Source organism: Anastrepha obliqua, chromosome 1 (genome assembly GCF_027943255.1).
Source record: "Anastrepha obliqua isolate idAnaObli1 chromosome 1, idAnaObli1_1.0, whole genome shotgun sequence".
NCBI lineage: Eukaryota > Metazoa > Arthropoda > Insecta > Diptera > Tephritidae > Anastrepha > Anastrepha obliqua.
Window position 1 is genome coordinate 41,767,098 of NC_072892.1, and position 26,585 is coordinate 41,793,682.

General features: G+C 35.6%; 1 protein-coding gene across 1 annotated transcript; it reads right to left on the reverse strand.

Annotated features, from left to right (window-relative positions):
- Positions 1-19,381: 19,381 nt before the first annotated feature.
- LOC129235355 (putative SERF-like protein) lies at positions 19,382-25,851 on the reverse strand. The gene is made up of 3 exons (XM_054869164.1): positions 25,686-25,851; positions 20,354-20,459; positions 19,382-20,274 (listed from the first exon to the last, which is right to left on the reverse strand). Exons 1-3 carry the CDS (start codon positions 25,690-25,692, stop codon positions 20,196-20,198), a joined length of 192 nt encoding a protein of 63 aa, XP_054725139.1. The 5' UTR covers positions 25,693-25,851; the 3' UTR covers positions 19,382-20,195.
- Positions 25,852-26,585: the final 734 nt, after the last annotated feature.

Here is a 26,585-nt window from a genome sequence, read left to right on the forward strand (position 1 = left end):
TTTTTAAGAACTGACAATTAAACATCAAATATGTAATATAAATTAAATTCTAATTTTCGTTCAACACAATGTACATAAGTATGTAAGTGGATACGAATGTCTTGGACACTCCGACGCACCAGTTGCATGCAACACCTGCAGTTGCTGTCAGAAGTGAAATTATGTATTTTGTTGTGATTAAAACAACACCCGCGCAGAGTTGAAAAAAAAAGAATTTGTCTCCATGACGAGTTTCCAAGTATACTACTGAATGGTTACTATATTACATACATATTTATAAATGTTTGAAATAAAATTAGAATATGAAGCTCTTTTAAACGATGACAAGGCTGGTGGTGAACTGGTAATTGATACCCTGTTTGCAGAAAAATAGAAAACTTGAAACAATCAAGATTTATACCAACTTATGAACGCACGTATGCTTATTTTTAACAATAAATGAATGCACTTACACTATGTAACAAAATGAAACATAAGAAGGTGTGCCTTATTAGTTACCTGTAACGGAGCACGTAATAAGGCATGCAAAGGAGCCATTTTTTGACCGTAAGTCAGTCAAAAATCACAAAACTTGTTATTTTTTTTTGGTTTTTTTAATGAGAAAATTAATCGGTTTATATAATCAATTACATTATAACTTTCTTTGATTGTTAAATTTGTGTCAGATTCGTTAAAAGGTCACAGTACAAGCATAAATGATGATGAAACCATACTCAGTGATTGTAAACTAATAGTGTTTCCTTTTTTTTTTAACAACGGTCGCCCCTCGGCAGGCAATAGCAAACCTCCGAGTGTATTTCTGCCATGAAATAGCTCTTCATAAAAATATCTGCCGTTCAGAGTCGGCTTAAAACTGTAGGTCAACATCAATACGCAATCCACAAATCTGAAAAGGGCATAAGTGCCAATTATATTATACTCGTATAAGAATAGACATATAAATATAAGGGAAGAAGATTTCAGAAATGAGATTTGAAAAACTTTCTTTTTATTTAAATAAAGTTTATTTGAATATGAATATGTCATTGCAGATTGAATGAGGGCCTTCTAAATAAATATATTGAACATTTTCATAGCTTATAAAAGAAAATGTGTAGGGAGAGCACTCAGAATACTTTCCTGCGGAAAAAATGAAGGGATGGAAAACACTTTGACAACGGTCACCATACCATGACGGTTAGTGAGGTACAATTTCATCCAAGTTAAAAACTGGCATGCAATCTCATACTAGAAAATTTGGAAATTGAGATTCAATGACTAACCTTAGTGAACACTTTTGAAAAAGAAATGTACCCTCATCAACTTGAGCTCGGTTAAGTCTGGCGGCAAACAGAGCATAATTACCAGCGATTTGTTGCAGTTCGGGGAAAATCCCTCGTGTATGGCGAAGTGCGAGCATACCTGTAAATCCCATGTAGTTGAAAATTTTCATTTACCTGCGATTTGTTGGTAGTTTGTTGCGCAGTAGGTGGGTTTTTTCATTTTTCACTGAATGTCATCGAGTTAAGAGCAAGCGAAAAAATAAGAAGTGTTAATCAAAAAATTGTATACTCCTCTGGAGCACTCATTTCCATATTTGCTAACAACTTAATATGAAAACAAGTGCTCCTATTTTGCAACCATTCTTTCATGCAAATCTGTTTTTTCTCTTTTTTGTAAGTAAGTAAGTTGTTGGGCACGCCACTGCTAACAGTTATATGTATGTAAGTATTATAAGACTGTAAATAGATAAGTATGATAAATAAAAATATATTTCATTGTGAAATAGAAATTGCTCAGTGGGAGCGTAAATTCTGAAACCAACTATGTTACCATTTTCGGTGAAATCGGTGGACGTGTGTTTTAGATGCAAAAATACTCAGAAAAAAAGATGCGTTGCATTCTTTTTCTTCTTTATTGACGCAGTAACCGCCTACGCGATTTGGCCGAGAACAACAAAGTTTCGTTCACATGCTAACCGAAGCCAATTAGAAATACAATGAGAGTCAAATCCTTCACCACATAGTCCTTCCAACGTAGTGTTGGCTTTCCTCTTACTTTCCTACCACCTTTGGGCGTCGTTTCGAATACTTACAGCGCGTTTGTGTCCATTCTTACTCCTCTGCACTATGTCCTTGCCTGCGTACAGCTCATATAGTTTACCCCCTTCATTATTCCCCATCACCAACGCGCAAAGGTTAATAAGTCCTACGCAAAATCTTCCTCTCAAACATTCTAAGAGCTGTCGCATCGGATGTTGTCATCGTCCAAGCTTCTGAGTCATACGTTAGGACGGGCATGATGAGAGTCTTATACGGTGTGATTTTTGTTCGTCGAGAGAGGACTTTACTACTGGTTATACACAGAATACTCATTACTATGCATTACACTCATACTAACCCGGAGTTCGTCGCTACTGTGTAAAAAATACCACAGAAGTAATAAAACCACTTCTAACTTTTTTTTACAAAATATCGTGACCTGCCGTTTCAAATATCTCTCTGCATAGAAACAAAAGACGCGTAGAAACGTAGGGAGCGCAAAATAAATATTTAATTAATTATACACCTATATATTATGTGGTAATTTTTATTTGTGTTTGTATTTGCCTAGCGACAAACTCCGGGTTAAACAGTACTTAATACGTACGATTGGGAAAATTGGACATTTGCAATTTGTTATAAGAGTGAGAAAAAAAGCATGTGAATTTATATCTGGAGTGGTTGTGAAATAGTTATGTTACATAGTGTATAAATACATGCATGTGTGCGCATATGTATGTATGTACGTGACAACTACTGGTTGAAGTTCTATGTATGTTAACACTTGCATATGCAATAAAGTACATAGTTGCGGTTATGGACCTTGTTAGAACTTGAAAAAGTTGCAATTGCGTTTACTGATTTATAAATATTTATATTGTGATATAGTTTTACTACAAGTACAACAACGTGGTGGTAAATATATTTTTACATTAGTCCAACTAGCGTTTTATATTACTTCAATTGACTAACCTCCTCATAGACTTAACTTACTAAATAAATAAATAAATAAAAAAAACTTGTAAATATGTATTGTAGTTTTCACCACACACATACATGGTGCAATGTTTGGGGAATACGGCGGGTGGGGCAAGATTTCACAATTCAGTCCCTCTAAATACTTGTGGACCGATTTAACAACGTTTGGCCTGGCGTTATCATGCAGCAAAATTAGTTTGCCATTGTCTACCGTCCCGTTCCGGCCGTTTTTATTTGAGAGCTCGATTCAAACGCAAAGTTGCAGTCGGTAACGATCGGTTTCAGCTAGTTTAAGGAGTTCATAATAGATGACACCTTTCTGATCCCACCAGATGCACAACATAACCTTTGAAGCATGAAAAATTTTTTTCGCTATCGATGGACCTGGTTCACCTGGCACGCTCCAACAGCTCCAACATTTTCGTCGCTTAAGGTTATCATAATAAATCCATTTGTCATCGCCAGTGACGATGCGATGCAGAAAACCTTTTCTTTTTTGCCGTTCAAGAAGCATCTCACACATCACCAAACGTTTCTTGATATTCCTCTCCTTCAATTGGCGTGGCACCCATCTTATCTGCTTTCTGGACCATTCCCATCCCAACATCCAACTCTTTTGACATATCATCAAGGGTTCGACATGCGTCTTCATCCAATAATTGTTGTAGTTGAGTATACTCGAATTTTTTCTGTGCCCCTTCCCGATCTTTATCACTCACGTCGAAATTGCCACTTTGGCATCGAAGCCACTCTACAAGTTGTATTTGATGGAGCGTGAATACCGTAAATATTGATCAATATACAACACGTTCATCTTTAAAAGGTAATAATGAAGCATGACTTCCGGCAAATGCTGTTTTTTCGGGACGAACGTACCTGTATACATTTTCGGTGTCAAATAAAAAAGTACCTTTACGCTTCAAACGAATGTCAATTACTGCGATCGAGGCCTCACATATACACCTTGAAATCACCAGTATATTACTAAAGCGAACACAAAAATAGTATCAACAGCGACATCTCTTTTACGAGGGCAGAAACTTATTCCCATACCCAATACAAGACAAAAAAGGTGGCTTTTCAGATTTCTCGAGTGTCGTACGTACGATTTTCGTTTTTTTTTTGTGATATAACATACTTTCTTACAGGAAAAAGACAAAGGAACTGCTTAGCAACTCAAGAGAGGATATCTCGAAGATCGTGGCTTGTATAACCGGTCATTGGCTATTTGGCAGGCATTACTTGAGACTAGGAGTTTCCTCCCATGAATATGGTAGAAGTTGTAGAGATGAGGAAGTGAAGAAACAGTTGAGCATATTGATCAAAACTAAATGAATTGAGCTTCGAATTGCTCCCACATGCTCACGGGTAAGAAATTTCGATCGAATGAAGGGGTTGTCGCTGAAACTGAGGCCTATTTTGAATCAAAAGATAAATTGTTAATCGTTCTACAAAAGTGGTATTGAAATGTTAGAGCTGCACTGGAATGATTGCGTTGTTCTTGATGAAAATTACTTTGATAAATAAAGCTAATTTTGAACGAGAAAAAACGTGTTGTGTGTTCATGTGTTATCAATTTTTGTAAAAACGCCGCTTTTAAAAGAGTTAAAAATTTTCACAACAAAAAAAAAACAAATGAAATCAATAAATCTTTCGAAAATTATTTAGAAAGAACAACTACAACTAAAATTTAAATATCATACTTGTAAATCATCAACATTAGCTTCACAGTTTTCGACAGACCTTAGCTTCCGCAGTTACATTCCTCCATTTAACTCGATCATTAGTCAGCTCCTTTCAATTTGCAACGCTCAATGCCCTTAGATCGCTTACAACAGAATCCAGCCACCTCTTCCGCGTTCTGCCTCTGCTTCTTTTTCGCACCGGTGCATAGTGGTCCCGCCGCGTAGGAAGAGCGGTCATAAGAACTTTTGGCGTGATAAATGACTTTTTAGTAGGTTTTTAAGTTGAGAAATGTTTTTATTTGTTAAAAAACATTAAGACATATAAAAAGTCATATATATATAATAAGAATATATATAAGATAAAATAATAATAATATATAATAAAGTAATATATAATTAATATAGACAGTCAAAGGAAAATTAGGTACACACATTTTTTATATAAAATTTTTTTGTTTCGTTTGAAGTTTTGCATAAATCTTAAATTATAAACAATAATAGAAAAAAAAACATTAAATTCCGAAAGGATGAGCATAAAGTATACTTTGATGCCAGTTAACTTATTCTTATTTATGAAAACAATAAAATATTCACTTCCAAAAAAGTTAATGTACAAAACTTTTAACTCAATAAATCTAACACTTCTCTTGACATCATCGATTTCTTTTTACATGGTAATTTTCGTAGACTAGATATAAATGGATCGGAATTAAGAAGAAGCCTGTGCAAAAGATCCGTGTTAGTTACAGTTCTTGAGTGCTTTCTGGTATTGTCACGTCTGAATTATTTTACTAATTTATTACATGATTCAGCTGCCTCCTCTGATAATTCTCCAATTGATAATAAACAATGATCGATCATCTCCGACCCATGAATGGGCACTTTATGAACTGGTGCAGGTAAATTATTCCATGAATATTTACTAACTAGAATTTTAGCAGTGTCTAGTGCGTATATTTTGAATTTATTCGAATTAATTTTAAAACCAGATGAAAGACATTGTAGGAGATAACTACATCTGTCTATAACGTGATTTCGGATGATATGGTTGAATGAAGGAAAAATGTTCGTGCTGTATTTCCACCATTAGAGGTGCCACTTCCTCCAATTCGCGGTTTGTCAACTAGCAAGCCTAATTGTTCTCTAAACTCCCTCTGAACAAATTCTTTTCTCTTAGCTTAAAGTGCTTTTTCCTCAGATGAACGTGCTTGCCACCTTTTAAATTCGATTTTATAAGAAACATGAATAAAGTATTCAAAAAATCTAATCCAAGAATGCAGGGGTGATAAACCAAATTCAAATCTACTGGAGTTTACTTGTTTGTTTCTACACTTTTCTAAGTCATTCATTTCTTTAGGTGTCGCACCACAAATATAACATTTACTCGTAGATGAGTCACTAAGAGCACAGCACACTTTACCATCAACCATAGTTAATTGTAAAGAATGACTTACTTTATAACTATGGTTATCGATTTTAACAACAGTCGGATTGAAGTCACTAATAGCTTTTTTTAAATGCTCTTCTTCTTAAACACAAAGAGCTTTAGTTTCTTTAGCAAATTGAAAACGTATAGGCCGACAAAACCTTGTGGAGGATGGGCGAGGGTTTTTCCAAATTATCTTATCTGGGTCAGAGGTAATCGATTTACAAATTAATTTCAAGGGTACATAAGATGTAACAATTAAACTTCCATCTTCCGTTCTCGTATCAGAAAAACTTTGCTTGTATTCGCTCTGTCCAGTGCTGCCATCGAAACCCCATTTACCAACTAATTCATACTCAGTGCAACTTGATTCAGATATATTTACCAATACTGGTTTTTGAGATTCGAGAATTCGAGAGCAAGTGTGGTCCAACAAACATTGTAAATTAATTTCGGCAGATGATTCTGTAACGCCAATTCCTGTTGGGTAACATAGGTACAGATTAGACCCTATATCAAGCGCAATCGCAGGTCATCGCAGCTGGAAATTATTTTTCCTTAAAGAGGGCAAACGTATTTCGTACGGTCTGAAAACATATTAAATAATAATTAAAAAAGATATTAACAAAACATTTAACATGTTGTACATACCTTCAACTTGAATTTCCATGGTACAACAGGTCATAAACACAGTAATGCTTAGAAAAATAACACTTCCCGGAACTGCGTAAGTACGGAGCGAAGACCACGCTAACTATCACTTTTCAAATTCTCTTACTTTGGAGGCACAATTGTAAGTGAATTGTTTGTGCAGTTGAAATTTCTTTTGTACTCTAAGTTACTATGACTAATGAACTAACATTTAGCTAAATATTGCTGCATAATTTTAACATGACTATTTTCATCCAATGTCCTATGGCGGAACCACTGTACGGTGTTCTGTGATACGCTATGCTAGTAGCCCTGTTGTTTTTGGGCATTGTGCTAATATGACCCAGTCATGTCACTCGTTGTATATTCGTTATATATCTTATTGCATTTTCTTATTTTATAAATATATCTAGATACTCCTTATATTTGACTTGGTGCGCGCCATCTGCCATGCAGAGTGGACCGTATATTTTTTTCAGTATTCCCCTTTCGAAAGTTAATATTTCTGTTATGTATGATAATAATAATTGTAATATACAGTTAAAATTTGAAATTAATCTGTCAAGATTTGTTTGGGTTATGAGTGCGGCCGATCTGAAAAATTTTGTTACGAAAATGGTTTTAGTACCACTTGAATTTCTGGATATGTAATTTTTAAGGTATAACGTTATCTTTGAAGAAACAAGGAAATTAATTTTTTTAAAGTTTCTAAAGTGACGTTAAACAAAAAGTGGTATCAATTTGTCTCGGCATAATTTTAATTTAGGACTAATTCTTTTACCTATTTTTGTTTTTTATGTAGTACGAAAATGTAAAATGTGTGTAACATTTATTTCGTCACATCTATGCAGTCATCAAAAAATTTTCTCGCATTAATCTTTTCGAAACATACATAAGGTATATACGTATGTACATATGTACATTTGTACTTATTTGTCAAGTGAACACCACTCCGGCAGCGTCTTTATGTCTCATCTCATGGCCAGAATACAGAATTTGTGTTGGCACTTGGCAGACTCGACACGGCAACAAGGCAACAAGGCAACTCAATAACGTGCGATAGACAGCCTATCCAGTTACCAGCGTTTCGCAGCTGTATCTTCACTCAATGACCATTTAAGCCAGACGACGACTGCCAATGTCCGTTAGCGACTTTGTTTGTTTACTCGGTCTATTACAAATAGTATTGTCCATAACATGATCCTCCTTCTGCGCGCTCTGCATGCGACACAAATTCCCTTTCCAGGCTTTCTCAGCTACACCTTTTGTGTGCTAATGTTTTTGTTGTCATTTGCCATTTTTGGTCAATGGACTTTTCGCTTGCAATGTTATGGGTCGCAATTCGCCCGATAAATCGAACCTTTCATTTACGACTGGTTGCTGCGCTTGCGCGTGATAGCCACTGCTGAGTTATAAGTGCATAGATGCACATACATATGCATGTATATATGTATGTGTGTTTGTGTGCTGATCTCTTTGTACGCGCATAAGCATTACATACGGAAATTGTGTTGTTTTGGAAAGATTGTCCAAATCGGCGGTGGGCAAACAGGCAGTGAACAAACATACATACGAGTACAATTCAGCAAATAGACAAGCTGTAAGATAAAGCAATAGTCGACCAGCGTCAGCCGCCAATGCCCACCTAACCATTAAAGTCAATACGCTAACGATGTTGGAATTGCATTCGATTGCGGTTGAATTGCTAGCAAGGCTGTCGGTTGGTTGGTCGTTGGTTCTGTTGTGAAGTGCCATAATAAGTGGGTTTTCTCTGCCGCTATGCAGCAGGAGGACGTCGTGGGTCGTTTGCGATGTCATTCACAGCTACTTTCTTTATTTTCACGGAATTTATTGTATTTCAATGCGCGATTGCTGTTATTTGTGGCTGGAATTGTGACTGTTTGCGGTATTTTATATTGTTTCATTTTTGTTTGTTGTTCCTTTGTTTTTTTTTTCTGAGTTTTGGTAGCAAAACCGCAAGCAGCTCAAATGTGAGTAGTTCTTTTATATGTTCGAGTGGTTGAAGTGATTGTGAACAGTATAGTTTACAAGTAATATTAGAGGAAGAAATATTAATTTATGAACATAAGTATGTCTGTATGCATATACGCACAAAGAAAGACCCTTGGGGGGCGTCCTAGTAGGATGTAAAGCAAATCATCATAAACTCCTAGAGTTCCAGTGTGGAACATAGGGCAAGGAAAATGGCAAAACACATTTCCAAATGATCGATACTATTAGACCCTCTAAACATTTATCGACTTATCATTGTTGCTTCATAATTTTGGCAGCTGATTCTGTGCCGAGCACCTTGTCGACTCCGCACTGTGAGTTATCGACTCGTCGTCGGCTATTCATAGAATATTCAACACCGGATGAGTACAACATTGTTGGTCGCTAATCATGGGTACACTTTTCCATGAAAGAAAAAGAAATTAAAATAACTTAAAAAAATGAAATAAAAAATAATAATAATATAGGAAATTCGGAAAATTGTTAAGTGTTTTTTTTTTGTTTTTTTGTTAGGTTGCCACATCTGTGTCTGACATTCTTAACAAAATTGTATCGCCCTTACTTGACATTTGTAAAAGTTGCGCCTCTACCTTAGACCTCTACGCCTTGCAGTTTTGAAAACTGTATAAAATTTTGCGTTAAATATGGATTGAATGGAGCGAAATCCTTAGAAATGTTGGGAAACTGTTTCGGTAATGATACTCTGAAGAAAACAGCCGTTAACGAGTGGCATTAACGCTTCAGAAGAGATCGTGCTTCGCCCCGTGTTGCTGCAAAGTTGGTCCCAAAGGATCTCAATTTCATGCAAAAGAGGGACCGCGTTGATATTACCAAAGACATGAATTGCAAGGCTGAATCCGACCCAACATTCATCAAACGCATCATTACTAGAGACAGGACGCAATCCCAACATCAATCGAGTGAGTGGAGAGCTCCGATTTAAACAAATAAAAAAACACGTCATTTTTAGTTTTAAAAAAGCGATGTTCACTGTTTTTATGGATTATAGCGGTATTGTCTACCACGAATTTTTGCCAAAATATAAGACAGTTAATTCAAATAAATATTTGGGCGTTATAAGTGAGTCTTGGGATCCTTCGGGAAAAATCGAAGACGGCTCTGATTATATATATATATATAACTGGCGCGTACATCCTTTTTGGGTGTTTGGCCGAGCTCCTCCTCCTATTTGTGGTGTGCGTCTTGATGTTTTTCCACAAATAGAGTGACCTACAGTTTCAAGCCGACTCCGAACGGCAGATATTTTTATGAGGAGCTTTTTCATGGCAGAAATACAATCGGAGCTTTGCCATTGCCTGCCGAGGGGCGACCGCTATTAGAAAAAAACTTTTTCTAAATTTTGGTGTTTCATCGAGATTCGTTCTCTCTGTGAATTTCGAATGGTAGTCACGCGCCAACCCATTCGGCTATGGCGCACACTGGGGATTTAGCGGAAAAAAGTCAAATTTGCAACATATCACCTACGCAATGTTTAATGGTATTTCTAAATTCCAGAATAGAGCCAACAATAAAATCAAAAAGAATTACTAAACTCCGACTTACAGTTTTTTTTTATAGATATGTCAAAAGTATAATTTTTTTATAGTATTGAACTGACTAAGAAAAAACTTCAAAGCCCAAGGTGGTTTTTTTTCCATTTGCTTGAGCCGACTTCCAATTTTTTATTTTTCATTTAGGGTACGATATTTTTATATATTTTAGCCGGAAGAACAAAGGCTGTGAAGCATTTGATTATCTATTTATAATTAATTTTACGAAAAAAAAAAAATCATATTCCTGCAAGTTGAGCTACATTTACCTACGGTTAGAAACTAGTATCAACGTGTTTCTTAATAGCGTCTCTTTCAGTTTTAATCAATTGCAGGTGCCACCAGGTGCCACCAGGCGCCACTGATTATTTTTTGGCAATGATAATAACTAAACGCTTTCTAGTGTGTGCATAATGATAACGAAACACTTTTAATTTTTGAGGGTAATTCAGAATTATGAACTTACATGTATCCTGTGCGTAAATATTTGCTGGCTTATATTAATAAAAAAAAAAATAAATAATAATAATAATTTATGAATTTTAAAAAACAATTTTTTTTTAATATAATTTTTTTTAAAAATAGTTTTTAAACATGTTCTTTTCATACACAAATACATACAACTTCGTTAGTAGTAAAAATTTAAATATTTTTTGGGATGTATACTTTTTTCCGCATCTCTGTACAAAAATCCCCAGTGTGCGGCGGCTCTGATTGCTATACCGAAAATACAGTTCCTGAAATGTTTCGAGAACTGGATCAGAGGCTGCCGTAAGTGTGTTACAGTTAATGCGAAGTACTTTGAAGACGACTCAATAAATTTTTCACAGACGTACATTGGAATAACTCGCTCAAAACTTTTGTTATCAGATGTCTAAATGCTCAGGGGTTCACAATGTGATTCAGGTCAGGACAAGGGAAAGTTTAGTATAGCAATCCTGCCACATCTTCCTCTTTCCATTGTTTAACTGACCGAGGGGTATATTTAGAATGCTTATCCTGCTATTCTGTTGCTTTTTGCAAATCGATGAGACACGAAGTGACAGATCGTGACCCAATCAGGCGGATTCGAGTACGTCGGTTTTCGAGTGTGTCATTTCAAAATGGCATTCTGTAAAATAACTTGTACGCTATCTCAAAAGCAAATTACTGTACGATGTACTTAGGTAAAGAGAAAAATAGATGGATATTAGCCCATTGAACATAGGATTTATTGCGCCATTTAGTCTTTCAGTACTTCCTAGTACTTCATCGAAGTCCAGTTTTTTTCAAGAAAGAAAATATAGTGCAAAGCTGGGCTGAACGTTTGTACCTTTTCTCCGGTCGTGCCAGGCCGAGAAGGTTTCTTCTTTTTCTCCATATGCCAGTGTTTCCAGGAAAAGGTGGTACATTCGACCTGGTAGTAGAATCGGTCTGTGATAATTCTCAGTTTATTTTCAAAAAAACTTATGAGGTTATTGGATCTCTTTCAATTGTATTTTCCCAGTAAGTACTTTGCTTGGCACAGCCTTAGGTCTTTAACTTCGAAATCTTTCTAGTTAGTGTATTGTCCCATTAACAGGCAAGGCTCAAGCATCTCTATTGGCCCGATTGTCGCCTAAATTAACGATCCGCGCGTCGCGACAGTTTCTCTTAAGATTTATCTCTACACATAGAAATATGTCAGAGGCTTTCGTCAGGAAGACTCTCGGTGGCATCTGTGTGCTTTTTCCATTTGAACTTTGCGTTCGGGTATTTAACTAACTCGTGGCTGTTTTAATTGCAATTACTTCGTGAATGGTCATATTATAAACACCATTAATCGAACATTAACCCCAAACGTACAAAACCTGCCTATCCATCATCGGTACCCACCGACCACATTACACCATACACACGGCTCCGTATTGGGCACACCATAATAACTAGCGCACACCTATTACAGGGTAGTATATCTAACACTTGTCTCTTCTGCCAAGCCACAGAAGTGTACATCACCTACTGGTATCCTTCTCAGAACTTGCTTCTCAAAGGCATCACCCGTTTTCAGCAACAGAGATCCTCCTCAACTTTTAAAAGATGCCACTGAAGACAATATAATAAAATTTACACATTTCTAAAGACACCGACCTAATGTCTACCTACACATCACCAGGCAGCCGAAAGCCTCTGCTGCTAGCGCTGCGTTTGCTTGAGTTTACTAATCATTTTATTATCATGTAAGCTTTTAAAATAAAAAATAAAATAAAAATTAATTGCAATCCTACCCAGAATGATTTATCTCTGTTATCTTTGTTAAGAGTTTTCTCCTGCTGAGAGGAATGATGTCCCTTTCTGAGGGACATCCTTTTGATGTTGAGAACCACATAACCACCATCTCTTTGTCAGGTTCAGAGCTCTTTGTCGCAAATTTTCTTCTTGTCAAATTTTCTTCTTGCCAAATTTTCTTCTTGCAATAACTACAACATCAACTGCATACCCTTGACAGCGGGTGCCAGTCTGTTAGCAATTGCACTAAATTGTCTACGACTAAGCACACCTCACCTGTTTCCTTGAAATATAAGTGCATTCATTTTTCATCGAGTTATCATGCGCTCGGTCGGATGGACCAACGTTCATGGCTAAATCGACTCCTCTCATCAATCTGAGCAATTTGGTATATACATTTGTATATTGCGAAATTGAACCATTTTCGCTCTTGGAAATAATTTCTCATATTTCTAAGCTGAAAACGAACACAAGCCCCGTTTTGATCTAATAACAGCTGAAGTTGTAAAAAGCCTAACACCTACTGCGTTGGGTAAATTAACAATCTCGTTACTTCCATTGTAGGGAACACTTTTTGAGAAGCTATTTGCCACACACTTAGAAGAAATTGAGAGAAAATCATTCTACGATAGACCAAGTGCATATACTATTCCGTACAGTAGAGAAAGCTCTGGGCAAAAATGCGTCTGCTCCGCCATTTTCCTCGATGTCGCACAGGCGTTCGACCAAGTCGGGCACGAGGGACTAATCTACAAACTTAAAACAATACTTCCGATGCGGTTTACAGATCTACTAGAAGCCTATATCAATGATCGGTATTTTCGTATAAAACATGGTCAGGCACGGGTAAACGAAAAAGAAAATTAATGCAGGCGCCCTTCAAGGCAGCATACACGGACCTATTTGGTACTTGCTATACGCGCTAGATATTCCCGTTCCTGAATCCAGAAAAATCGTAACATTTGCGGATGATGCCTACTCTCCGTTGGTGAAAACAAGCTGAAAAACTACAAACTTCGGCTGATAAAAAATGCAATGAACTAAAATGTGGAGCATAAAACTGAATGAAACAAACACGTCAACTTTACGAATAAAAAAATGCTCCATCCGTCCATATATTTTCAGTAAACATTCCACATGCTTGCAGCAAAAAGCAACGGACATGACACTAGGACGCCAAGCTGAAATGGAAAGAGCATTTTAAAATTTAAAAAGCTGAGCTGAATATCAAATACAATAAACTTAATTGGCTTATCGGCAGAAACTCTAAGCTGAGTGTCGAAAAAAACTCTTAATTTACAATCGGATTATTAAATCAGTATGGACCTATGGCGTCGAGATGTGAGGATGCACAGCGAAATGATACAACGCTTTCAAAATAAGGTGTTCCAAAATATCGCGAAATCACCTTGGTTTGTTCGGGACGATGACATACACAGAGATCTGCAGTTGAACACCGTCAACGACTCAATAAACTCAAACCACTGGACCTTGTGGTTAACCCATTGTTATACAGGTATGCCCATATTTTGGAAAAAAGACTAAATGTTAGTTTTGTTAACCAGGTAAATGTAATGTAAATAAATTTGTAATATTTCAATAAACAAAATATATCTACAGTCTGTGTCAGAAAAAAGGAATCGCTATTATTCATTAAGTATAAAAGATATATGTGACCTGGTCTACGAAAAGGTACCTTCCGTGCGAAAACAAGTTTTCGAGAAAACAACAGTTAAAGTTTAAACTTCTAAAAACCCTTGTAACTTCTTTAAATATTAATATTTTTCAATCCGGTTTGGCTTATTTTCTTCAGCATAGATCACAGTATCAATAAAATCACAGAAGCAGTGAAAAACATTTTTTTATATATAAATAAATAAGAAAAAGAAATCGTTTTAAAAAATAAGTTAGCTTTTGTATTTTCGTATTTGTACTTTTCTTTTTTTTACTTTTAACAAACTTTTAAACAAATTATGACTTTCTGGTTTTAACCATTTTAAATAGCCTTCCACACACTATTCTGTAAAGTCGGTTTACTGACGATAGTTTAACGTGATAACATCATAAGAAAATACTAATTGAATGGTTCCATTTTTCAAAAGAAAATTTTAATTTTATTTGTTTGATAGATATTTTGTATGGATATAGAGAATGAGTTAACATTAACATAACATAATATACTTTAACATAACATAACATAACATAGCATAGCATAACATAACATAACATAACATAACATAACATAACATAACATAACATAACATAACATAACATAACATAACATAACATAACATAACATAACATAACATAACATAACATAACATAACATAACATAACATAACATAACATAACATAACATAACATAACATAACATAACATAACATAACATAACATAACATAACATAACATAACATAACATAACATAACATAACATAACATAACATAACATAACATAACATAACATAACATAACATAACATAACATAACATAACATAACATAACATAACATAACATAACATAACATAACATAACATAACATAACATAACATAACATAACATAACATAACATAACATAACATAACATAACATAACATAACATAACATAACATAACATAACATAACATAACATAACATAACATAACATAACATAACATAACATAACATAACATAACATAACATAACATAACATAACATAACATAACATAACATAACATAACATAACATAACATAACATAACATAACATAACATAACATAACATAACATAAATAACATAACATATCATAACATAACATATCATAACATAACATATCATAACATAACGTAACATGCTGTTCAAGCAAGGTAACAACGCATGAGCAAGACAACGACGCATTTTTTGGTGCGTGCAGCCGGCTACAAAGAAATATGAGACGTTATCACGTCAAACAATAATAATAACATTAAAACAACAGGTATTATTGACAAACTTGGTTTTATTTTAAATTCTTCAAGTAAATCAAATTAATAATAATCAATAAGAAGGCATATGCAAATACAAATACGTGAATTTATATATGTACATATGCGCATATACATACATACATATATACGCTCACTTAAGTAGGAGAGAGCAAGATGTCGAACGTTGCCGTTCGTTTGCTTTGTTTGCTTTGTTGTTCGTTCCGCGCTTTCGCTTGCAGTTCATTCAAGGTAACGGCAATGAGCAAGGTAACGACAAATGAGCAAGGTAACACTAATGAGCATGGTAACGACACATTTTTTCGTGCGTGCAGCCTGTTAAATCGAATTATAAGACGTTATCACGTCAAAAAAGTGAAAAATGATTTTTTGACACGTAAGGTACCTTTTCGAAGACCAGGTCACATATATTTAAATTTTTTTTACATGAAAGTATATACAAAAGTACGATTCGCAATTACTCAATAAGCTGTGTAGTATCCCTCGTTGTGGAGTATAGCCTGGCATCTTCTTCATGCTTTGAACCAGCTTTTCTGCGTAGCTCGTCGACAGACAGGACTAGATTTTGCGAACTTGACGCACGAGTTGCTTTAAATCATGAACTGACCTTCCGGCAAGATGTGTTTTCATAGTTCCACAAACATTTTTAAATGGGGTTCGCGTCTGGGGACTGGAAAGGCCAGTCCAACACTGTGACATCATTTTCTTGTTTTGTTGTTTCTCAATGTGTTTTTCTGAGAGCAGTGGTTTTAATGATGTGGGACGATAGGATATGTTCGTCTAATTCAGTCGACGTTCGATGGTGTTGATACTCACATCTATTCCCTTTTTAGCAAGAACGCTTAAAAAGTTGGACGATCACTTTATCCTGCGTTTTTGACGTCACTCGCTTCACGCCGCGCTCGGAAAAGTCATCAACATTTTTGTACACCTTATACCGCTGACTCCACATCACAGCAACCGTTTTTGATTTTTTAATTACTTTTGCAGCCGCGCCGTAAGATAATTTCGGCCCTTTCGAATGCGTGCGAAATGCTTCGCGTCTTTTTCATTTTTGTTTGGTTGCGTTAACGGGAAAGTTTCGAACGACACTAACCTGAGTTAGCACTGGCGTCGTAGCCCTTGAGTGGGACTATTACGCAGCAAAAAGCAGAACGAAATATATCTTGAAGATACAAGAAAAAACTGTTCTTTTCTTCTGACACAGACTGTATCTTCTTTATTCTGGTACATACAATCTTTATGTGTACAAAATTATGACACACTTAAGCGCGGTTATTAAAAACAGTAATGGAATAAATTTCTTCCTTTTATCATGGCCCCAGCCATAGGAAAACATTGTTTTTCTTAAATGTCATATGAGTAGTCGGAAGTCGACTTGAATGAACATTTTTATCTTTAAAGAAGTACAAAGAACTTTTGAAAAGCTAATAAATTTGTATATTATGAAAACACGAAAGAGTCTATGTACTCTGACAATACACACAACAGACATGCTTCTTAAGCATTGGTTCTCTAGTTGTTGTTGTAACAATATACATATTCTCCATAAATGTTTGGGAAATGTTGGTGAATTGACCGTTATTACCGGGTCGTTCCGGTAATGTAGAACCGACTGTCTTGAGGGCTGACCCTTAAATTATTTACTTCCTGCAATTGTGCACATGCTCAAATAGCGCCTAAAAATATGCATTGGTATTTCAGAGCTATTCAAACCATAACAGTGGGGTCAATTTTTTCGGAACGACTTTGGTTTATATATGGAATAAAGACTGGCACTGCAGTAGCATTTCCCAAACATTTATTGAACCTTGTATATGGACTGGACGTTGCAGCTTTATTTCGAAAGGATAATCCCAAAGGATGTTTTAAAAATAAAAATAAAAAATTGGTGCGTACACTTTTGTTACGTGTCGAGCTCCTCTTCCTGTTTTTGTTGTTGTAGCAGTAATACTTGTATTACAACAGCTCCTCCTCCTATTTGTGGTGTGCGTCTTGATGTTGCTCCACAAAATGGAGGGAACTACAATTTTATGCCAACTCCGAAGGGAAGATGGTTTTTTTGTGAGGATCTTTTTCATGACCAAAAAACACTCGGAGGTTTGCCATTGCCTGCCGAGCGGCGACCGCTATTAGAAAAAACTTTTTCTTCATTTTGGTGTTTCACGGAGATTCGAATGGAAGTCACGCACAAATCCATTCGGCTACGGCGGCCGTAAGTGATATGTTTTATTAGATCGAAAAATTATTGGCTTATTAATTCAGCACAAAATTTTCAAAGTGAAGAAGCGGCACTGAGATTTTAATGCATAGCTGCAATAGACAAATTTAATTACAAGAATTTTCTGTATAGTATAAGTAGAAGTTGGTAACTTAAAAAAATTATTCAAATCGTTTAATCCAACTGAATTTTTCAAAATTTCTTTGAAAAAAATTATTTTTGCTGTTTCAGACTGGAGAGAGCGAAGGAGTTAATTCACTTGGCCAAAAGCGGTCAATTTCCAAACATTGTGATTACTGATGAGAAAAATTTTCAATTTGAGCAATTCGTAAACTAAAATTAGACCGACCGTTCATACGCGAATTTGAGTCATCGATTGCCCACCAGGAGGCAGCACCCGCCACAGATAATGGTTTGGGCCGCTGTAACCGCAGATGGGCGCCCTCCAATCGTTTTCATCGAGTCTGGCGTCAAGGTAAATGCGAAATATTATCGGGAAAATATTATCTGGAGGTTGCTTTGAAGTCGTGGGCAGACAAACATTTCGATGGCAGTCCATGAACGTTTCAACGGGAGTCGGCACCGTCTCACAAAACTCGAGTGAACCAAGAACGGCTAAAAAACAACGTTTCGAACTTCATAACGTCTACACAATGGCTCTAAAATTCACCAGACTCGAATCCGATGGATTATTCTCTTTAGGCCCTTTTGGAGAGCAAGGTCCGCACTAAAAGATGCACCAATCTCGAGGCGCTGAAAAAAGTCATTGTCCACAAATGGGCCGAAATACCTGCAAGTCACATTCCGGCAGCTTGCTATTCGTTTCTGGACCGTCTCAAGGTCATAGCCAAGGCAAAAGGTGGTCATATCGAACAAAAGTAAATTGATTCTTAATTTGGTATTATTTTCACACATTTTTTACTTTGAATTGAATAAAAGTAATGCTCCAAACTAAATTTATGACCTTTTTAATTGGTTACACTTCGAGTGCCGGACCCTGTATTCCTGACTTAAACGGTAAGTAAGACTCAGATTGATATTGGTTGAACTCTAAAAATTTTTGGATGCGCCATACCCACTTAAGCTATGGTGGACCGAATATTACAATTCGAATAGATTAGTCTTTGGCAGTCTGAGCTCTTTCCATTCCAGAATATATTATATTCATAACAATGCTTAGCCAAACTAAACATTAAACCTTCGTTCCCACGACAGCCACGACGTTCTACGTTAGCGGAACTACCCGAATTTATATCCGGCCAAAGACTGTCAGTGTAGCAGCATTTCTCAAACTTATATGGGATATGTTTATGCTAGTACAAAAACAACCAGAAATGCCTTAACGCTTCTCGTGACCGAGATTTATTTTGAAGCCCGAGATATTATTGGCAGGAATTTCTCCATATACTGAAAGACTGGGCTAAAAATTATATTCAAACATTGGCGACTGAAATTCGAAAAATTGACAATAAAACCAAATAAAGCCAATACCACTTGAGAAACTAATGTAAAAAAGCCTTGTAACTGCATACACGTATCTCTCATCAATATCAACAGTCACTCTGTACAAATTTATCTGCAAATCCAGGTGATCACATTCACTTCACGTTGGCAAAGTAATGAATGTATGTTTTAGTGTTTTGCTTAGATTTCGCATATTTATTTGTATATAATTTGTTGTGTAGCATAATATCGTCTTAAAATACTAAGTAACTAATTACTAATTGAATTCTTTATTTTCTCTCTCATTTACTTCAATTGATCTGCACTACATATTGAAAATTTTGCCTCTTCGTTTTGTTTCTTTTTTGTTATTTTTGGATGCTGGTTTCTTCTACTAACTTAAAGTATATTTGAATTTTCATCTTTTTGCGGTAATTGTGTAAAATTTTAATTTTTAATATTTATTCCATCTTAAGCTTTAAAATTTAGTCAGGTAAAAATCATCAACATCAATCATCATTTGGAAAAAAACAAATATATATATATAGCAGAGAAAACGACATCTAGATCGCTAAAAAAGAATGATAACGCGATATATGGTGTGCAAGTAATGAATGGTAGGTATGTGAGAATTGGTTTTAGCAGCTTCAGCGTCTATATATATCAATGTTTGGCATTCTTCCACAGGAGTTGTGGCGTATAATTAGCTAAATAATTTTCGTTCATACTGTTGTTAGTTAGTTTCAGTGCTTATACGCAATTGCGTAAATTTTTCTTCGTTTCCTTTATTTGTCTACCCCAAGAGCATATTTCTGTATTTCACTGTTTAAAATTTCGTTCAGTTTCAAATACTTGTGAGAGTAGTAAGGAAAATTGTTTGCCCATTTCGGTGACCGAACACACGTATATGCGAATTTGTTGTTGATGCATTTTATATTGGTAGCTGTTTGTTGTAATGGTTTAAATGCCTGCTATAATCGGCGAGCTGCTCTTATTGTATCTTATTTCGCGTTTCCCCCTGCTGCAGCGGCTGCCGCCTCCTCCTTCTTTTTCTGCTTTTCACGCATAACTTCGGCATCTCTGTTTGTAAAATAAAAATACTCTTTCAGTTATTTGATTGTATTTAAATTAAATATATGACTTGAAAAATGTTAATTACCTTGCTTTCCGTTGCTCAACTGTTAAATTGTCATTACGCTTGCCCCTGCCCAATTCTTGCAGCTTCTTCTGGTTCTTTTGGCGGGCGAGATCTCTTTGATTTCCACCTGAAATATAAAAATATAGCAATTTAAATTTAAATAGTATTTTAATTTTTTATTTATTAAATTTGAAAATAGGGTAAAATACATAACAGGGATATGGGAATTAAATACTGCCACTGGGGGAGACTAAAATATTCTTTAAATGGATTCTGCTTTAGAGTACACATTTTTTATGTATTTCAAATGAATACAATGTTTTGTGTGGTTCTATCTTATAACCACAAAGCCCCCTAAAATTGAAGTACCAAATATCTTGGCCGATACGTACAGGATGGGCCAAAAAACCATTGTTGTATACTAAATGTATCTACTATAAATTTCCAAGAAATCGATTATAATGTGCAAAAAGTAAATAACCATTAAATTAGAAAACAAAAAAATGTATTCGTGTATAAAATTGATAGATTTTATTTGGCCCACCCTGTAGGTGAAATAGCACAAAGTTTTCTTCACAAAGTCAACTACACCAGATCTTAATCTATAGATGGATTGTCCCATTATCCTTACAGTCTCCATTCTCTACCAACTCTATCACTCGACCTTTTAGAAGATTCTATTAATTAGCATAATGTCGCATGCAGAAGCGCACAATACAACTATGCGAAATTGACCGATGAAAAAGTTTGTTTTATGGGCTACCTTTCACCTTTCAGTCAATATTCAGTCGGGCTGCTGGGATGATAGTCTCAATTCGCAATCAATTCATAACCCAATTATGACCAGTTACCATTTCTTAGTACAAATCTGAGTATTGGCCTTATTTATTTCTTATCTCTTTTCTCTCTATACGAGTATGCAAAGAATAGTGTTGTTGTTGCTGTAGCAGTTCATTAGGCCCTGCCAGCCCAGTATAGTTACCGATCGCCCAGGTAGCGCACTGTTTCGACAAGTTGGGTCCAGAAAGAGAGAGGGGTGTTGTCGCGGCATATGAGCTGGAGGAATCATCGGTCCCTATTTCTTCAAAGACGAGGCTGGCGCTAGTGTAACAGTGAATAGCGAACGTTATTGCGTTGTGATAAACAAATTTTTGGTGCCGGATTGCCTACTTGAGGCCCGTGATTTGGTTCCAACAAGCCGGCGTTACATGCTATACAGCTCGTGAAACAATGTATTTACTGTGTCCTCGTTTCGGTGAGCAATTTAGACAGGGTGGGCCATATAGCGTTTGCTTTTTGAACCACCTATTTTTTTGAGAATGGTAACACAAATGACATGTCAAATGTGTTCATAATTTACTTAAAGGTTTGACATTTACGAAATGGGACGCTATACGCTTGAACAAAATTGGGAAATATTGAAAACCTATTTCCAAAGTGGTGAGTCTTCTTCTTCTTTTCTGATGTTGTCGGATTTGGGGCTCAGAAAATCCACACGTTACTGTAGAGAAGCAAATGCATCCACAACGAGTCATTGTTTGGTGCGGTTTTTGGTCTGGCGGCATCATCGGGCCATTTTTTTTTTCGAAAATGAGCGAGGAGCCGCGGTTACAGCAAATGGCGAGCGTTACCGTGACATGCTCAAAGAGTTGTTTCCAAAAATTGAAGAGGAGGACATGGACGACATTTGGTTTCAATAGGACGGTGCAACTTGTCACACTGCTAAAGTTACACTCGAACTTTTGGCTACCGTTTTTGAAAACCGAATAATCAGGCGAAATTCCTTTATCAATTGGCCGCCTCGGAGCTGTGATTTAAGCCCGTTGGACAAATGCTATCTGAACCATCCAGAGACGATTAATGCTTTAAAACACGAAATCGAAGATGCCAATCATGAAATTGGAGCCCAAACAATCGAAAATGTGCTTAAAAATTGGGTAGATCGAATGGCCTACTGTAAAGCCAGTCGTGGTAGTCATTTGAACGATATTATTTTTCATTCATAAATGACAATGTTCATTCTTCAAAATAAAAAAAAAGTTTGAAAAAATATTGATTACTTATTTTTTTATAGCCGATTGTAGATTTTTTTTTTACGTGGTCCACCCTATATCTCTTCTCAGACCAGTGGATTGACCACCAAGATCGTGTGACATCACACCTTTTCACTTTTATTTGTGGGGGTATGTAAAGTCTAAATGCTTTGTGGATAACCCAGCTTTGATTAAGGGATTGGAAGCAATTTCAGGAATTTGGAAGCAAATATCTGCATTTGAATTTTCATAGAAATAGTATACACATTTTTTCCATAACGTAATAGGGATCCATTTGCTATCGATCACGCTATAAAATTTATTTACTTTATATTATCTGTTGCCTTTACTGTGAGCTACATGTGCCATACCAGTTAACTTTTCTATAACGTCATTTCAAGTTCAAGAAAGTATTAATGTATGCGAACACTTTTAATAAATATTTTTTTTGGCTTTATTAAACATTGCATAAGTACGTAAAACGAGCAACAAAAATTCGTTGTTCTAACATACTAATTTGATTCTTCATCATTTAGTAGTATGTTTACGTGTTTAACCGGTTTTATTTTAAACTGTTGTTTATTAAGCACCAACAAGTATGTATACACAGTTGTGTTAAAGAAAAGGAAATAAGTTTATAGGTACAAACTTGCCTACTAAATTCGGCTAGTAACGTTATGAGAATAGGAATGTGAAAAAGACTTAATTTGTTATTTTTCTGCAGCTTTTGCGAAAATTTAAATAAACATTTTATTTTTATTTTTGATGGTATCTAGCAAAGAAAATATAACCCTGGTAGCTAGAGCTGCAAATATATAATATTAATTTAAGCCACTTAGTGTAAAACAATAAGGTTACCAACATCAAACATTTAAATACAACAAAAAAAACATAAGCAAGTTGTCGCGAGGAGAATATCAGTGTAGATCTATGCTGAGCACTTCCAAGGCAAAACTTATTTCAGCTGCTCAATGGGAACCTTGGCACCGAATATTTGTCTAAGTGAAATCGGTTGCGCGATTAATAACGCGTTTTTCAATAGGTGCGCTTCAACTTTTTTTCGATAGGGAGGGCGAACGACGCAATATTTTTTATTTTTCGCTTGTCATTTGTAAACTTCATTAGTATACATTTCATCATGGAACGCTACACACTTGAGCAACGATTGCAAATCGTGCAAACTTTTTATGAAAATAATCGTTCTGTTGCTGCTACTTTAAATCCAAATAATTCCAAAAAATCATCTTCAGTGATGAAGCTCACTTTTGGCTCAATGGCTTTGTCAACAAGCAAAATATGCGTTACTGGGCAGAAAGCAATCCACACGTGATTCATGAGGCACCGTTGCATCCCGAAAAAATCACTGTTTGGTGCGGTTTACATGCCGGCGGCGTAATTGGCCCATATTTTTTCGTTGACGAGAACAATCGCCACGTTACTGTGAATGGAAATCGATACCGCGACATGATAAACGATTATTTTTGGCCGCAATTGAATGGTATGGACTTAGACGACATGTGGTTTCAACAGGACGGGGCCACAAGCCACACAGCAGACGCTACAATTGATTTGTTGAAGAGTAAGTTCGATGAGCGCATTATTTCCAGATATGGACCGGTCGAATGGCCGCCGCGCTCGTGTGATTTGACGCCTCTAGACTATTTTCTTTGGGGTTATGTGAAGTCATTGGTTTACAGTAACAAGCCGGCGACGATTTGTGAGCTCAGAGCCAATATTGAACGCGAAATTGCTGGAATTTCGGCCGATTTATGCAAAAGAGTGGTCGAAAATTTGGTTCAACGATTGGACTTCGTAAAACGTGCACGCGGTGGTCATGCAAAAGAAATCGAATTTCATACTTAAATGTATATGTTCAAACTCGATAATAAAAAAAAATTAGTTAAAAAAGTCAAACCGTTTGTGTTTTATTCAAAAAAAAAAAGTTGAAGCGCTCTTACTGAAAAACGCTTTACAAGAAGATTGAATTAAACAAAAAAAAAAAAAAAATTATGAGAATGACATGAAAGCGCTAGTAGTTCCAGTAACTAAACCCTCAATTCGGAACATATTGTACTTCAGGAAGCAGGATCAAATAAAAGCAGTATACGAAAATACAAATTTTCGAGCAAGAATGCTAATCAAAACGTGGAATTCGCACAGATGCAAGTGTTTCGACGAAACTGTTAGCCTAGTTTACTGGATGAACGTCCTTGGGTCTGATGAGACCAATGTGAATTTACTAGGTTCCGATGTGTATTTTCGCCCGACGTCTTTAGAATACATTTCGTTAGCCTATTATTTTAAAAATCTACAATATAATCAATTTTCAAAAATCCTATAAGAAGTACCCACTCAGTTTGTTAAATTGTATACATATTTTCATTGATTACAATTTCATATTAAGAAGTGATAAGCTGTGGGACGTAAAAAGAATTAAAAAATTTTGCTCAGTAAGTTTGATAACAGTCTAACTCTGTAAATAAAACGTGCTTGCAGCAGCGTCTGCATATCTGACACAAAAATGTAGAACACTTTTTTATCAAGAATAAGATTTAGCAATATTGCCGCCGACTGTGTCGAGTGTTTGTTCGTTTTATGCTTACTAATTGAACAAATAAACAGACATGTAAATAAACAAGTAATCCCCGCACAACGTCCTCACTAATATTAGAGATCTCTGCGTGCCTGTAAAAAAATACTGTTTTTAAGATTATCGTAAATCAAATACCTGTCTTCATTCTGAGCTGTCCAAACAAGACTACTTCAATGGAATCTGTGAGCAATAACTATCAAATTACCAAAAAAAAAAAAAAAATTGACCGAGTTTTGATCACACCCTAGCTTGAGGACCAGTTTTCAGAAAAATCGTATTTCAATTTACAACACATCAACCCTTTTGGTCACATATATTTACTTAATCTCAGCTGTTAAACAATGTTTCCTTCAAACGATAATCAATAGCTGCCGTATCCACCTTATCCGGCCAAGGACTGTCACTTCAGCAGCATTCTCTAAACATTTACAGGATTTTTTATATTACGGCAAAACTAAATCGAGCAATTCAAAATAATAGGCGTTAGTTTTACAATGCTTGTACTATGAAGAGATTTAGCAATTTCCAAGTTAATTACTATTTTACATCTTCATATGATTTATTTCAAGCATACGCACCCGCAAACATAATTTTTCTGTATCATCACGTTGGCTATTTCTGGCGCACCATCTCAAGCATACATACATATGTACATACATTGCTTTACGTTTCTAGTTACACACAAAAACTTATTTTAAAAGCACTTTTTCACATTTATAGAACTTACGTGTCATTTTCGAGATGTTATGCAAAAGCTTCCAGCGACTTTATTTATATTATTTAAGACTTTTCCGTGGCCGAAACGCCTATTAAAATTTTTCACGCCAGTTGTTCTCGATTGTTCCGTTAATTTTGTTGTGAACCAATTCGACCAAATATCAACTCGTTACTTTCGCTCAATTCTTTTGTCTGTCAAATTACGTCAACTTTAATTGTTTGCTTAATTGCACAGGGTTGCTGCGCAAAGACTTATGTGGTTCAAAGTAGAGATGCCGCCAATGCATCATTTTTATTTTGATACCATAAACGGTAAGGTATCGAGATATGCAAGTAACAATAAACGGAATAATATTAATAAACGGTAACTGTATAATCTTTAACTAGGAAATATCTATTTTTTAAACTAGTTAATCAATTGAGCTCAAGAAAAATGTAAGCGAAGATATGTGAGTGCTTTATTACTTGGGATTTATACTGAAACATTTTCAAGTAATTTCCTTTTCGGTATTAAACCCCTTGGTCACAAATAAAAAAAAAAAATAGTGCTGCCGAACAAATCACTAAAGGCGCATTCAAAATTTGTATTCATAATCTTTACATTGAACATATACGAACACAGTTAGGTCAAATAAAATTAAAAGCCATTTTTAGTCATTGAGAATTCAGCATACATATTTTCGAAGAATTCCCTAATTAATCTAAAATAATTCACTTACTACAATAATAAATTTTACCATTCTTTTTTAAGAAATATTAAGCCGATTCAGGACATAGACTAATCTGTATAAAATAATTTCTTATGAGTGAGCATAGGTTAGGTGAGCAATAATTTTTGAAGACGAATACCTAAAAGTTTTTCAAAAATAAAACTAGCGTGTGATTGAAGATGAGACACGTATTTTTTTGT